Source organism: Cinclus cinclus, chromosome 2 (assembly GCF_963662255.1).
Source record: "Cinclus cinclus chromosome 2, bCinCin1.1, whole genome shotgun sequence".
NCBI classification, from domain to species: Eukaryota; Metazoa; Chordata; class Aves; order Passeriformes; family Cinclidae; genus Cinclus; species Cinclus cinclus.
Genome location: NC_085047.1, coordinates 117,905,944 through 117,919,253, shown reverse-complemented (window position 1 = coordinate 117,919,253; position 13,310 = coordinate 117,905,944). Strand labels below are relative to the sequence as shown.

The window sequence follows — 13,310 nt, the reverse complement described above, 5'->3', positions numbered from 1 at the left end:
CCTACTCTTATCCCAACAATGAGCCTTTAATTGTATTTTCTTTCCCTGCCTAACTGAGGAGGAGACTGAGAGCAGTTTTAGGAGGCACCCAGTGTCCAGCCAGGGTTGCCCCACCAAAATGACAATCCAGAGAGCCTGTATCCTGAGCTGGGTGACTCTTAGAGCTGGACTGGCTTTTCTGGCAGCACCTTGGGAAATGACTAGGTATCTGAATCCACAGATTCAGGGTTTGATGGCAGTTGTCTGTGTCCCAGGAATATAGATGTATGTAGAAATAGCCTCTCTGTGCCTCCATTTCTTCATAGCCTACAAGGGATTTGCAATCTATTTCTCAATCACTCACACCTTTTTGGTTTTATATTGCCTTTGAATACCAGGTCGGCCCAGCCCAGAAGTTTTAAATTAAACCCAAGGTTTCATCCTCCTTCTTGAGACTTCAAGCAGAAAAGACAAAATCTCTGAGCAATGGTTTTGCTAGAGATAATTGAGTGACAAGAAAAACCAACCACTCATTAGAATGTTTTCTCTCCTATCTCCTCAACACCCTTTGTTATCCCAGTAACTCACACAGAAATCACTAAGGCTCCCACTGAGAACCTCCCTCAGACAGGTAACTAACATGTGAATTTCTAAATGGAAATTAACTATTTAAATATGGTGAGTTGGCTATTTCCACCCAGTCTGCTGTGTGTCTATGCATTACTGTACCTAAACCCTGGTCATCCTTTCGGAGAGAAAAATGTGAACAGCATCTTGTTGGGGGTTGGTTCTCTCCCTATTCCCTCTGTGGAATTTTCCCCATTGTCATGCTAAGATACCTGTTGACTGAGCCCTGGTGGCAAGGGAGAGGAGAGAGAAGAGGGAAACCCCGCAAGATTCAAACAGCCAGAAGAGGAAGCGGAAGGCTGGGCCTCGGCCCATTTCCCCCCGGAGTTCAGACGAGAAGGACGATCGCCGCCTCTGTCCCGTCTCTGCCATCCCAGCGCTGGGAGCCACCCTCACTGCTGTCGAGCTCTCGCCTTAACCTACCACCATTCAGCACTCTGCTGAGCATCGGGACCGACACCGTGAGCGGAGGGGTCTCTCCATCTCTCTCTCCCCCTGGCACAGCGCTGTCATCACCCCCAGCCCTCCTGCGGCTCTGCGGGACCTGCCCACCCCCAGCACCGGGAACTGCAGCTCAGGGAAAAGGTGCCTGCAGCCAGAAAGGGACTGGGACTGAGTTACTGTTCTGTTTGTGGGTAATTTCATAGCTGTTGTTGTTCTTGTTTGTCTTGTTAGATATACTAGTAAAGAACTGTTATTCCTACCCCCATATCTTTGCCTGAGAGCTCCCTTAATTTCAGAATCATAATAATCTGTAGGAAGGAAGGATCATTTCCTTAGCAAACATCTGTCTTTCAAACCAGGACACATCTTTCCCTTTTTCTTCTTTTAATAATAAATTCTGAACTGTTGATATCTTTCCTCACTCAAAACAATTTGTGAAAGTTTGGACACAATCATATTTCTGGGGACAGACCAAAGGTAACAGTTATCCAAGAACTCCAAACACTGTCAACTTTCTCACATCTTTTTCACTCTGTTAAAAACGAAAGGTCTAAAATTTTCACTCTTCCTGCTGCAAAGGACATTTTTGCTGTGTGTCCAACAGAGTTTGTTGCTTTGACCAAAAATTCAGCAGAGGATGACTTTTAACTTCTTTATTCTTCCTTGCTCAAGCTTTTGCAGTTACAATTAAGACCCAGATATCCTTGGAGATCATTAACTTGTTTTCCAAGGTAGGGCTGTTTTTTTCAGTTCCTCTTTTTTCTCTTGCTTACACAATTAGAATCATAAAATCACAGAGTGGTTTTAGTTGGAAGGGATCTTAAATCTCATTCCATCCCACCCCTGCCACAACAGGGACAGCTTCCACCATCTGAGGCTGCTCCAAGCCCCAATGTCCAGCCTGGCCTTGGACACTTGCAGGGATTCAGGGGCAGTCACAGCTGCTCTATGCACCCTCTGCCAGGGCCCTACACCCTCACATGGAACAATCTCTTCCCATATTGCTTCCTAGTGTTATAAACAAGAAACAAAGTCTTGATATTTAGCAAAATTTAGATTGCTTTATTTGATATAGAGGGAGCACGCAGCGCTGGGGAACGTGAGGGGTCACCGCCCACTCCACACTCTGTTGAACCTTGATTTGCAGCTCCTTTTTATAGGATGGTTTTCCTTGTAGTCTCTGGACAGTTTGTCAAGTAGCCATGTGGTCTTGGTAGATAAGGAACAGTAGACGTGGGGTCTGGTCTTAACAGATAGTTTGCGATTGATTATACAAAGGCAGGAAATCTGATTTTACAATAACTTTCAGGCCGTGGGAAACCCCTGTTTTACAAACTGGTATCAAATATAATTTACTAAAAACCACAATATTCATGACAGGGGGATTTAAACAGAATGATTTAATCATATATATTTTTCTTTATCTAACGTCCATGCTTCATTTCAGACCTAAGTATTCTGATTTATACAAACCCCAATACTTTTGTGATTAACACAAATCTTTTATCAATTATCACACTAGGTAGCTCAGAGCCCCATTCAGCCTCGCCTTGAACATTTCCTTTTCCCTCCCCTTCAGCCTCGAGGTCTCCCCATGCCTCAGGCCCACACTCAGAGAGTCTGGGGTGGCTGGGGGGCAGTCCCAAGGTAGGGTGGACATAACCCCACCCCTAAGGGGACATTTTCGGGCTCACCTGGGATAAGGTGACACCCGGGATGCTGGTGGGACAGACCACCGGGGAGCAAACCCCTCTCCATGGGCCAGGGGGACAGCGTAGCCCAGCACGGGGCTGCTGATCCCAGGGCAGTGCCTGTCCCCCGTGCTGGTGCCGCTGGGGCACCTCCAGTGCTGAGGACAGGCCCGAGGTCCGCAATTCAGGACGGGCATTAAGGGGCTGGAGTGTGCCCAGGGAAGCAACAGCGTTGAGGGAGGCTCTGGAGCACCAAGAGGGGCTGAGGGAGCTCAGCCTGGAGAAAAGGAGGCTCAGGGGAGATCCTGTGGCTCTGCACAACTCCCTGACAGGAGGGGACAGCCGGGGGGATTGGGGATCTGCTCCCAGGGAACAGGGACAGGAGGAGAGGGAACGGCCTCAAGTTGTGCCAGGGGAGGTTCAGCTTGGACATCAGAAGGAATTTCTTCATGGAAACGGCTGTCAGGCACCGAAGGGGCTGGCCAGGGAGCTGGTGGAGTCCCCACTCCTGGAGGTGTCCAAGGTGCAACTGTCTGTGGCACTCGATGTTCTGGGCTGCTGGGCAAGGTGGTGCTGGGAGCGGTTACAGGTTGGACTGGGTGATCCTGGAGGTCTTTCCCAATCCCAGTGATTCTGTGATTCTGTTACTCCAATTAGCATTCCTTTAACTGAGGCAGTGCTCGTGCTCTATCTGTGCCAGCTGCTGCTTTCTCACCTGCAATATTTAACTAATGGGGAGCAGTAAAGGGGCTTTAATTTTACAGCTCGATTTTAAATCGACTAATTTCCCGGAAAATGCCATTTCACGGTTTGGGAATTGCCGTGTGTTTTCATCTCTGCTTGTTGAAGTTGCCGAGATGAGAAACTCACCCCTAAGTGAAGAGTTGTGCAGCTGTAGGACCTAACCAAGAACTGCCTCTACTCTTTCTAAACTACGGATTGTACTTAGCGCTCCGATCACGGCACTCGGCGATTCCCTGATCCGCCCTCTCCCTGCCGCCATGGCCTCGGGGTGACGTCACTGGCTCCGCCTTCCCAGTTCCCCCCCCACTCGCGGCCACCGTAGCGGGATCGGCGGAGGCCCCGCGGCGGCCGATGGTCCGTGTTGTGCCGCCGCCCCCCGCCCGCCCCGCTCCGAGCCGGCAGCGGCCGCAGCCGCAGATGGCGCGGCGGGGACCGGGAAGGCGGGGCGGAAGGTTACCGGCGCCGCCGCCGCCGCCGCTGTTGGCGCTACTGCTGCTGTTGGTGCTGGGCCCCGCCGCCGCCGCCGGCGAGGAAGTGGCTGTGTCCAAGGAATGCGACAAGCCGTGCGCCAACGGCGGGCGGTGCCAGCCGGGCACCGGGCAGTGCGAGTGCCAGCCTGGCTGGGTGGGCGACCAGTGCCAGCACTGCGGGGGGCGCTTCAGGTGAGATCCGCGGGGTGGGGGGGGGCGGGGACGTGCCCTGGGGTGGGGGAACGGAGCGCGGGGACGTGCGGGGTCGGTGTGGACGGGGGTGGAGGGGCTGCTTCGGGACTTGTTCAGGAGTGAGGGGTTAGGTTTGGGGTACGGGTATGAATGCCTGGTTCAAGGGTGCGGGGCTGGTTTGAGTGAGGAGTTAGTTTGGACCATGGGGATCGGGCCGGTTTGGGGTACGGAGTGGAGTGTGGGGCAGCCACATCAGAGATGGGGGTGAGGGACAGGGCAAGGGAGGAAGGAGTGGCTCGGTGGCTCGGGTCAGGTTGCTCAGAGGCGCACTTGAGGGAAGTAGGGAGGTGGGTACGAGAAGCAGGTTTGGGCACTCAGACGGGGTGGGAGGCTGAGGGGGGTCCAGGGATGATGAGTGAGGGCGGTAGGGTCGTGGTGCCAGGGGAAGGGCCGGCTGCCGGTAGAGGTGAGGGGCGGGACCAGGTGAGGTTCAAGGTGAGCGGCAGATGGAAGTGACCCTAAAGGTGAGTGACAGGCCAAAGGGATGGTGGGGGACACTCAGGTGATGATAAAGGTGAGGGGCAGGTCCAGGTGACAGTAAAGATGCAGGTGTTGGGGCAGGATAAGAGCGTGTTGTGGGGACAACAGGGGCTGGATCTCTGTGCAATGACGGCGTGAGTGTGGGGCTGATTCAAGGGGATCTGAGTGTAAAGGGATGGGCAGGAGCCATGCAGGGGGGCAAAGGGGATTTGGATGTGGAGGGAGAGGTGGGTGTGTGGAAACAGGCTTGAGGGATGATGGCAGCATGGATATGATGGGGTGACAGTGTGGAAGGCTAGGTGTGGAGGTCTACAGAGTGGTTGGGGCTTCCTGGAAGAGGTCTGGGAGCAATGGGATGTGGATGTTGAGTGCTCCAGTTGGTGCGTGGGGTATTTGTAATGCAGGAAGGCACCCCTTAGGAGGCTGAATTTTCAGTGTTCCTTGGCTGGGGTTGCAGAGGCGTAACTGGCGATCAGTTGGCCATCAACCCCTCTAAGGGGCTGCGTATGAGCAGGGATGTGGTTGTAGGGCACTGGGTCAGTGAGGGTCTAGGTGTGATGGATTGCAGAGCCAGGAAAATGTTTGGTTTAAGTTTTAGTAGGTATGGACAGAAAGTAAGGCTGGAGGGGAGTGGTAGGGGGATTTTTTTTGGCAGCAGGGTTAGTTTTGGGGACTGTGTAAATGGAAGTCTAAGGATGGTGGGTGAATGGGGATGGCTTTGTGTGTGGATGTGGCTGGAGTTGGAAGCAGATGGGAGCAGTGAGGAGCAGGACAGAGGAGGAGAGCGTGGGTGTGGGGCCAGTTCCTGGGTGGGGAGAAGGACTAATGTGGAGATGGGAATAGATCAGACTGAGAACAGGTTGGAGGGGAAGGGCATGCAAGTGGGTGTTAGGGCTGGGTGGAGACTTAAGAGGTGTTTTGGGGGCGGGGGGGGGGTGGTGGCTTTTAAGGAAGCTCCTCTTGGCAGATCAGCAGGTGCTGGTTTTAGTTAAATGTTATTTCAGGACAGGTATGCGCAGGGGAGAGAAACAGTGTCCTTATAGGAGTACTTGGCATTTGGGAGGCTCATCTTCTGGAACTGTAATGCTGCTGGCTCTTGGGGAGGGACAATGGACATGACAGCCTGGTGGAAGAAAGCTCCTGGGCTTGTGAGGAGACAAGACTGGGCAGTGGGAGGGGATTGAACAGGACAGAGGGTATTGGGAAAGTCCTGCTGCTTCAAAGAGGTTTTTTTGAGAAAAAAAACGCTAAAGGAGGGCTCTGGGCAGGAGGCTGGAACCCCCTGACTCTGCACTGGTCCGGGCCATGTGCTAACAACTGTGTGTTGGAATGAGGGGTGTCTGCACAGGAGAGTGATTTTTGGGCTGTATGATGATGGGAAGTGTGTTTCTCCAGTGTTGGGGCCAATTAATTTAGTGTTGTGTTACTTGGTTAGGCTGTGTGTCTGAAATGTATCCCACTGGATGAGAAGATGGAAATCTTCATGTGAATAAGCTGGGGATGCTCTCTGGCTTCTCTATTATGGCAAGGGTTTCTGCAAGATGGTTACCTGCCTTGGACTTGTCAGCTGTGGCAGTGAGAGAGCCAGTGTGTGTGTGTCTGCATGCAATAGGTGAATTCCCTGGCCGGGCTGATTCCTGGAAAAGAAGGAAATGAGAAAAGGATGATTCCTAGGCAGTGACTGTTTTCTTGGGGGGCTACTGAAAGTACCAAGCACCCTTTGATGACGTTCCTTATGGATTTGGGAGGAGGGTAATTGTCTGTATAACCTGAATTAGTGGAAGAAAAATACTTTAATTTTTGTTACTCATATTCATTGACAGTCTGTAGATGAGTACGTGTTGCAAACAGTTTGAAAGGGGTTTTGCATGGAAACAATTCTGGGCTAGGCAAGCCCTGGAATTCCAAACCTGCCTTTTTAATGTCTTTTTGCCACTGTCATGATAAGCATTTTCTTTTAGTTGGGAGAGAGCTTTAAGGAATAGCCTCATACCTGTTACTTTCTTGGAGAAACTTAGGGTATTTGTTGTTTTAAGGGGACTGGATTCAAGAAGCTTCTTTTTTGGTATGGTAATCCCAATTAAAAAAATAAATTGGTATATATTCACTGCTAATAGAACCTCAAATTTTTATCATCTTACTTGTTTTGATAAAATTTCTTTTTTCTTTCTCACTTATAATTCTAGTCTAAAATTTTGCCTGACAATATAATGTATCTTTTTCTCTGTAGATGGTTTATTTGTCTCTTTATTAGTCTATTAAGAAGTTTCTAGTAATGTTTTTAAACTTGGAGCTCTGAGAAGTGCAAACAAGCAGTGTTCAGAGTTTTGCAGTCATGTGTCTTCTTTCACATGACTTGAGTTTGCTCTGTCTCCTCTCAGAATTGGCTTTGCAGGAGGATTTTTTTTGGTTCATGGTTGTCAAGAGTTTGGCTTTAAAGGACTTAATGTGTTATTAGATGCTGTAGGTACAAATGGGAAGTGTCTGGTGAAAATTATTTTCCAAGTGCATCATATTTTATGAGCTTATCTGCTGGACTGAGAGATGTAATTAAATTTGGCATGTTAATCATTGTATCTTATCTAGATGTATATGGTGACTATATTTGTGGCCTTGACTGTTTTTATTTACATTGTAAAGATACACCTTGTGCTTCACTAACCTAATAATCTCTCACATCTTCTTGAGTTCACAGTGAAGGATAAACATTGTAGCATCGAAGGATGAATATTGCATACTGCTAATGCTCCATTTCCCTTTTTCCCTGGGAAATATTTTTTTTCAGCCTGCAGTTAGATGTATGAATAATGCACCCCAGATCAGTGGTGCTCTTTAGAGGTAGAAGGCTGATTTAGGAAGGACTTCAGGTGACTTTTTTTAAGGTGTGGAACCAGCCACTTCAGTCGTTCAAAGATAAACATCTTGATGTTAAAGGGAAGCTGAAAGAGAAAACACAAAATGTGCCTGATGTGCTTGTGTCTTCTGTTTCAGTACAAACCTCCAGAGTGCTCTGGGCTGGCTGGGAGCTGTTGAGGGCTTTGAGCTGCCATGATATGGGTAGGAGAGGAGCTGCTGCTGGGAGAGATGAGAACTTTCCCAGTCACAGAGCTGCAGCAGCATCCTGGGATAACATCTGGAGCTTGGGAGCTCCGAACTTAAGAGTGAAATTGGCAGCATTGATTATTGTACAATCAAAAAGATGCTGCACACTTTGGTTTACAGAGTCTTCAGAGCACTATCTGCAGCTCAGTGACACAACCTCTTGTCCTGCCTAAACTTGAGTTGTCAGGCAGCTGCCTAATTAGCTGATGGAGTAAAGGCTGGAAAAGCCCTCAAAGATCATCGAGTCCAGCTGCCCCCCAGTGCAGCCAAGATCACCACTAACCACATCCACATGTTTTTGAACACTTCCAGGGATGGGAACTCAGCCACTTTCCTGGGCAGTCTGTTCCAGTACCTGACCCACCTTTCCATGAAGACATTTCCCCAGTATCCAACGTAACCCTCCACCACTTGAGGCCGTTTCCTCTTGGTCCTGTCTTTTGTTCCCTAGGAGGAGAGCCCGACTCCCCCTGGCTGCACCCTTCATTCAGGGAGTTTTAGAGAGAGTGAGAATAAGCTCTTCTCATTCTAACCCCCTGAGTTTTTCTGGGCTGAGCCCCCCCAGCTCTCAGCTGCTCCTCACCATACAGAGCAGGTAAAGCACAGGGCAAGAAGTGACCTCTGGTTCACATGGATTTATTGTCCTGAGATTGTAAAGGGTTGGATTAACAAATTCAGGATAATGATTGACTTCTTGAACAGTCAGTGTATGTGGATTGTGTGTAGGCTCACTGATGGCCAGTTTGATGTGTGGCGCTAGCTGAAAGTAATATTTTGATTGCATAATGAAGTACCAAATAATTCCAGGAATATGGATTTTGTGTGTAAAGGCATTGGTGCTCCTTTCATGGTAATACTTTTTCTGTGGTGGGAGATGGCAAATGCTGACAGGACTTAACCATTCAGGCTAACAGTTGGAGAGTAAAGGATACACTCTAATTTTTTTTTTCTAAAACTCCCTTTTTATGAATATAATGGGAGCAGTTATGTGTTGCTGATTAAATGTTATGAAGGACTTGGAGGTAATAGAGTGTTCTTGGCCAAAGAATATGACAGTAAAGAATAATTTTATCTCTAGATTTGTGTAAATCACAACCTGAGAGAGTGTGAGCTGGAAAAGAGCTATCACAATTCTCTTTGTTAAAGAAATAGGGACCTTTGGTCAAAAGCTTAAATACAAACTGTTGTCTTTAAAATGCTACCTGAAGCAGTTTGTAGATTTAGGAAGGTCAGGAAGCTGCTTAATAGATCCAAGGATGTTGGCAATTTGAATCAAATCACTTTAAGTGCTCAAATTAGGTCTGGGGGCTGCATTTGTGCCTGATCCCCATTCTGTTTTTCCCTTTTCATTAGGATATTATTGTGCTTTAAAATGATTTCCTCTTCTATGAATGAGGAATTTCCATAATGAAAGACTTGCTCAAGCACTGTGAACTGGTAAAAAAGAATTAGCTATTCAGGTAGGAAATACTTAAACATCATCAATTCTGATGAATACACTGAATAAAAAAGAATAATTATATGCTTTTATTTAGTTCTTGGAGGTATGTGTGGATATCTTTATGCATGCATATCTATATTTCTGTCTATCCATACATGTAAGTAATGTATAAATATATATTTTGTGGCTTGGAGCAACCTGGTCTAGTGGAAGGTGCCATGGCAGGAGTGTGGGACTAGGTGGTCTTCAAGGTCCTTTCCCACCCAAACCCTTCCATGATTCTATTTAAATGGTCTGTTCAATGAGAAACTCATGGCTATTACTTAATCTGGATTCTGTGTTCTCACACGGTTATATTGGATGATCTGATATTTTACTAGGACTGTTTTAGGAGCAAAACTTCACCTGTGAAATTATTCAGTATTTTTGAAATATCTGAGTTGTTAGGCATTCTTTGCCGTGCACTAAGCAAGCAGCATAAATATTTGACTTGTGGGAGGTTTTGTTAATGTTTGCAATAACCTCACTGCTTATTTTCAGTCTGCTTTATAGTAAGGAGGCAGTAGTGGAAAATTCAGAGGAGTCAGACAAAACAGCTCATGCTGGATCCTCCGCATCATCTCTGCTTCACACACATCCTGTGCCTTCCCTATTGGAGCTCTGGAATACCTATTGGAATTGTTGGAATCACTGAACACTTCATGTGTGAGAGAGAGGAGTAAGTCCTGTCCTGTTCCTGTCTTCCTGCTGAGCATGTCTGAGCATGAGACCTCCTGAAACAGAGCAGATAAAGGATAACATTCCTCTGCCTGCCAAATCCAGGGACATACCACTGACTTAGACTTACAAACACCTCCTTATCTGCGGCAGTCACCATTTCTGTCTCATTTCTCTGTTTCTGTAAGTAGCAGGGAATACCTGCCTGAGTCCCTTAACAGTTGTTTGACACTGCTCTAGATTTTTCCAGTATTTCAGTCTCAGTTGTTCCTTTTGGTTTGGATGCGAAATAATCACAGAATTATTTGGATTGGAAGGAACCTTAAAGGTCTTTTTGTTCTAACACCTTTCACTAGATCAGGTTGCTCCAAACCCTGTCCAAACTGATCTTGAACACTTCCAGGAATGGGGCAGCCACAGCCTCTCTTGGCAACTAGTAAAATAAGCTCAGGTCCAACCAGGTGTTTGTTACCCTCTTCATCAATTTACATTTAACATAAACAGCTTACCCTGAAATACCAAAAATGACTGAGATTAGCATTGTTTTCATAGAAAATAGTTGCTTTCTTTAATAATAATAATTAAAAAAAAATCTAGGACCAGCAGTCCTTTTATCCAGTGTCCTGATACATTTAAATAATATTTTGGAATGTATGTGATGGATTTGACTTTCCTGGCTTGTTCCTCTGAAGCTTTTGTCAGCAATCAAATTTCAAACCCTGAGTTTTCTGTGCCTGACATGTCTATGAAATCCATCCTGAAAATCCTATATTTAGATAAGGCAGCTGCTGACCAAGCTATTGTCTTACTGTATTAATTTAGGTTATCCTTGGGTCTTCTTTTCTTGAACAGTTTCCTTGAAGAATTTTTTTCTGATTTGAAGTTCTAAGCACAGCACTTAGAATTACCTTCTTGACCAGGTAGAGCTTTGCTTTTTTTTCCCTGCACTCAAAATATTCCAGCAAGTAGTTTTTAAATCACAACATTTAAAACATAGTGAAAAAACAGAGTAAACCAGGCAGAAGATGGGGTTGAAAATGATGTGATTTTGTAAGTGAAGTAGTTTTGGGGGAGGAGGGAGCTGCTCCAAACTTGAATTCATGGTAAGGAGTACCACAGCAGTTTTGTGCCAGTGCTTTGTTCTTGCACAGCCGCGTGTTCACATCTGCCCATTAAACCACTGCAGCATCTTGGAAGCAGGGCTGGAATATTTGGTAATCAATTTTACGGCAGTGAACAGAGATGATAATTTGCTTTTTTGCATGGTTTTGAATGAAATACTCATTTAGTCACTGAAACACTGGAGCAGTAATGATGTTTGAGTTTTGTTTCCTGCTTTTGTTCCCTTGCTTTGTTTATGGCTGATCCTCGCAGAAATTCCTTTAGATGTACTTGAGATTGTCACGTTTCCTCCTTTTGCTTAAAATAAATATTTATTTGATGGAGAGGCAGGTTGCTTACCAAGGTTTTGGTGAATGTGTGCTGCATACAGATGATTCTGACCACGATTTGGGCTTGAGGAATGTGAAATGCTTGGGGTATTCAGAACATAAGAGCTCTGTCCTTATTGCAGAGTTGTGACATCATTAGGGTTGTTAAGAGGCCTTAATTGCACACAGAACAAGCTTTATGTAGCAATCTGATAACCTAAATTTGGGACATTAGCATAGTGGGGGATTTGGAGAATAATTTAAAGAAAATGGACTCTGAGTTTTGGGCTGATAATAATCGTCTTAGTGCATCTTGCATGATGGAGATGAATTTAAGTGTTTTACTGACAGACTGAGCAATATTCCTGCTAAAGAGGGGCAGCTGATCCCCAGAACAGATTGTGAGAAGTACTTCTTGGACACCCCAGGGTCTGGATAACATTCCTGGTCCTGATTGTGGCTTCACTTGGTAAAACTAGTTTCCTGCAGTATCACCAGCTTCAGAATTTTCAGTTCCCTGAAAATGCAGAAGTGGAATTAAGTTGGTTTAGGGGATACCATGCTGACAGAGGTGGTCTGGGCATTCCAGCCAAGGGTTTTCCAATGTCTAAACTACCTTCTATTCTCTGCTGTGCCTGCTGGGCTCACAGCTGCAGAAGTAAAAGCATTGCTGTACACAGATTCATCTTAGGTGTGCTCAGTGCATGTTGCAAAAATTTAAATAGGGGGTTGTTGCTTCGTGTAGGTACAGGTTGTTACACATCATCTTTGGGGTGAAAATTATCCATAATGACCTTTATCATGAAACAGTGCTGCTCAGTTTTTCATAGAGACTTATGCAGGATACAGTACAGCTGTGAAAATGCCAGATTTTCTGTTATTTGCCTTTGTCCTCTGTTTCCTGATTTTCAGAAAACTTTTTTGATTTGCTAGTTTCTGTAAGCTGAAAGGAAACCAAAGGAAAGGAAACAAAATAAGGAAAGTTGTGCTAAGGAAAGCACTCTTTGGAAGACTTTCTTGTTAGTGTTTGTATTGCTTGAAAATATAATGTCTGTCTCCAAGGTAGAGCTTCCCTACTCGAAGGATAAGAAGCTTCACACGGATGAATTAGCATTTTTTGTAAACTCCTTTTATAAACTTAGATACAGAAATTGAGAGCTTTTTCAGTTTTTTAATTCAGGAAATTTAGATTTGGTTTAATATTATTTCATGGTAAAGGGAAGGAATTATCATGTCCTCAATTGCTTTGTGATTAAAAGCTGATTAGTTTTCAGTCATTGCAATGAAAAAAATTACTTCTGCAGTGGATTAGCTGTGTATTCAGTGGCTTTAGTGTTTTTTTTTCCCCTCAGTTTCTTTGTGCTTGTGTCATTATCTCTTTTCTTCCACAGTTTGGTCATTTTCCATATGTTGGTGTCATGGCAGTGCTCCCAAATGTAATTGCCCTATCTAGGGAAAATCTGTGATTCAGGTTTACCCTGAGCACAGCTTTTAAATTTCATTGCTTGTCACGATCATGAATGTGTTTGAGTTCCTCTAAAATAAACTTTTCAAGGTGGTTTTGTGAAGGCTTTTTGCGGCAAGGTGCAGCATGTTTCCTGCCAGAGTTGTGCACCTGCCTGTTTAATGATTAATTTACACAGTCAATCTCCCATTAATCCAGAGTGGAGAGTGTCACTTGAATTATATTGTGATTTGAGAGCTTAGATCTCTAGCATCTGTTAGCTACATACTTTGATCTTGTGTGAAATCATCAGAAGTAATGCTGCAAAGATTTCCAGCCTTTGCAAGACCTGAGTTGCAGAGGAATGTAGAACAGAAGTGTTGACTGGACAGGCCAGTGCTGCAAGAAAAAGAAAACAACCAAAAAGCAAAAAACCAAAAACAAATGGAAACCAACACCCCCCCCTCCTCCCCAAAATAACAAAAAAAA

General features: G+C 45.7%; 1 protein-coding gene across 6 annotated transcripts in view; it reads left to right on the top strand.

Annotated features, from left to right (window-relative positions):
- The first annotated feature begins 3,824 nt into the window (after window positions 1-3,824).
- LOC134041457 (attractin-like) overlaps window positions 3,825-13,310 on the top strand; it is a 125,014-nt gene continuing 115,528 nt past the window's right edge. For 5 of the 6 annotated variants that reach the window (XM_062488289.1, XM_062488287.1, XM_062488288.1 and 2 more), the window contains exon 1: window positions 3,837-4,147. In XM_062488289.1, the coding sequence (XP_062344273.1) occupies window positions 3,837-4,147 (311 nt within the window). Of the gene's footprint in view, window positions 4,148-13,310 lie in introns of all 6 variants that reach the window. The other variant, XM_062488290.1, reaches the window with a different exon arrangement.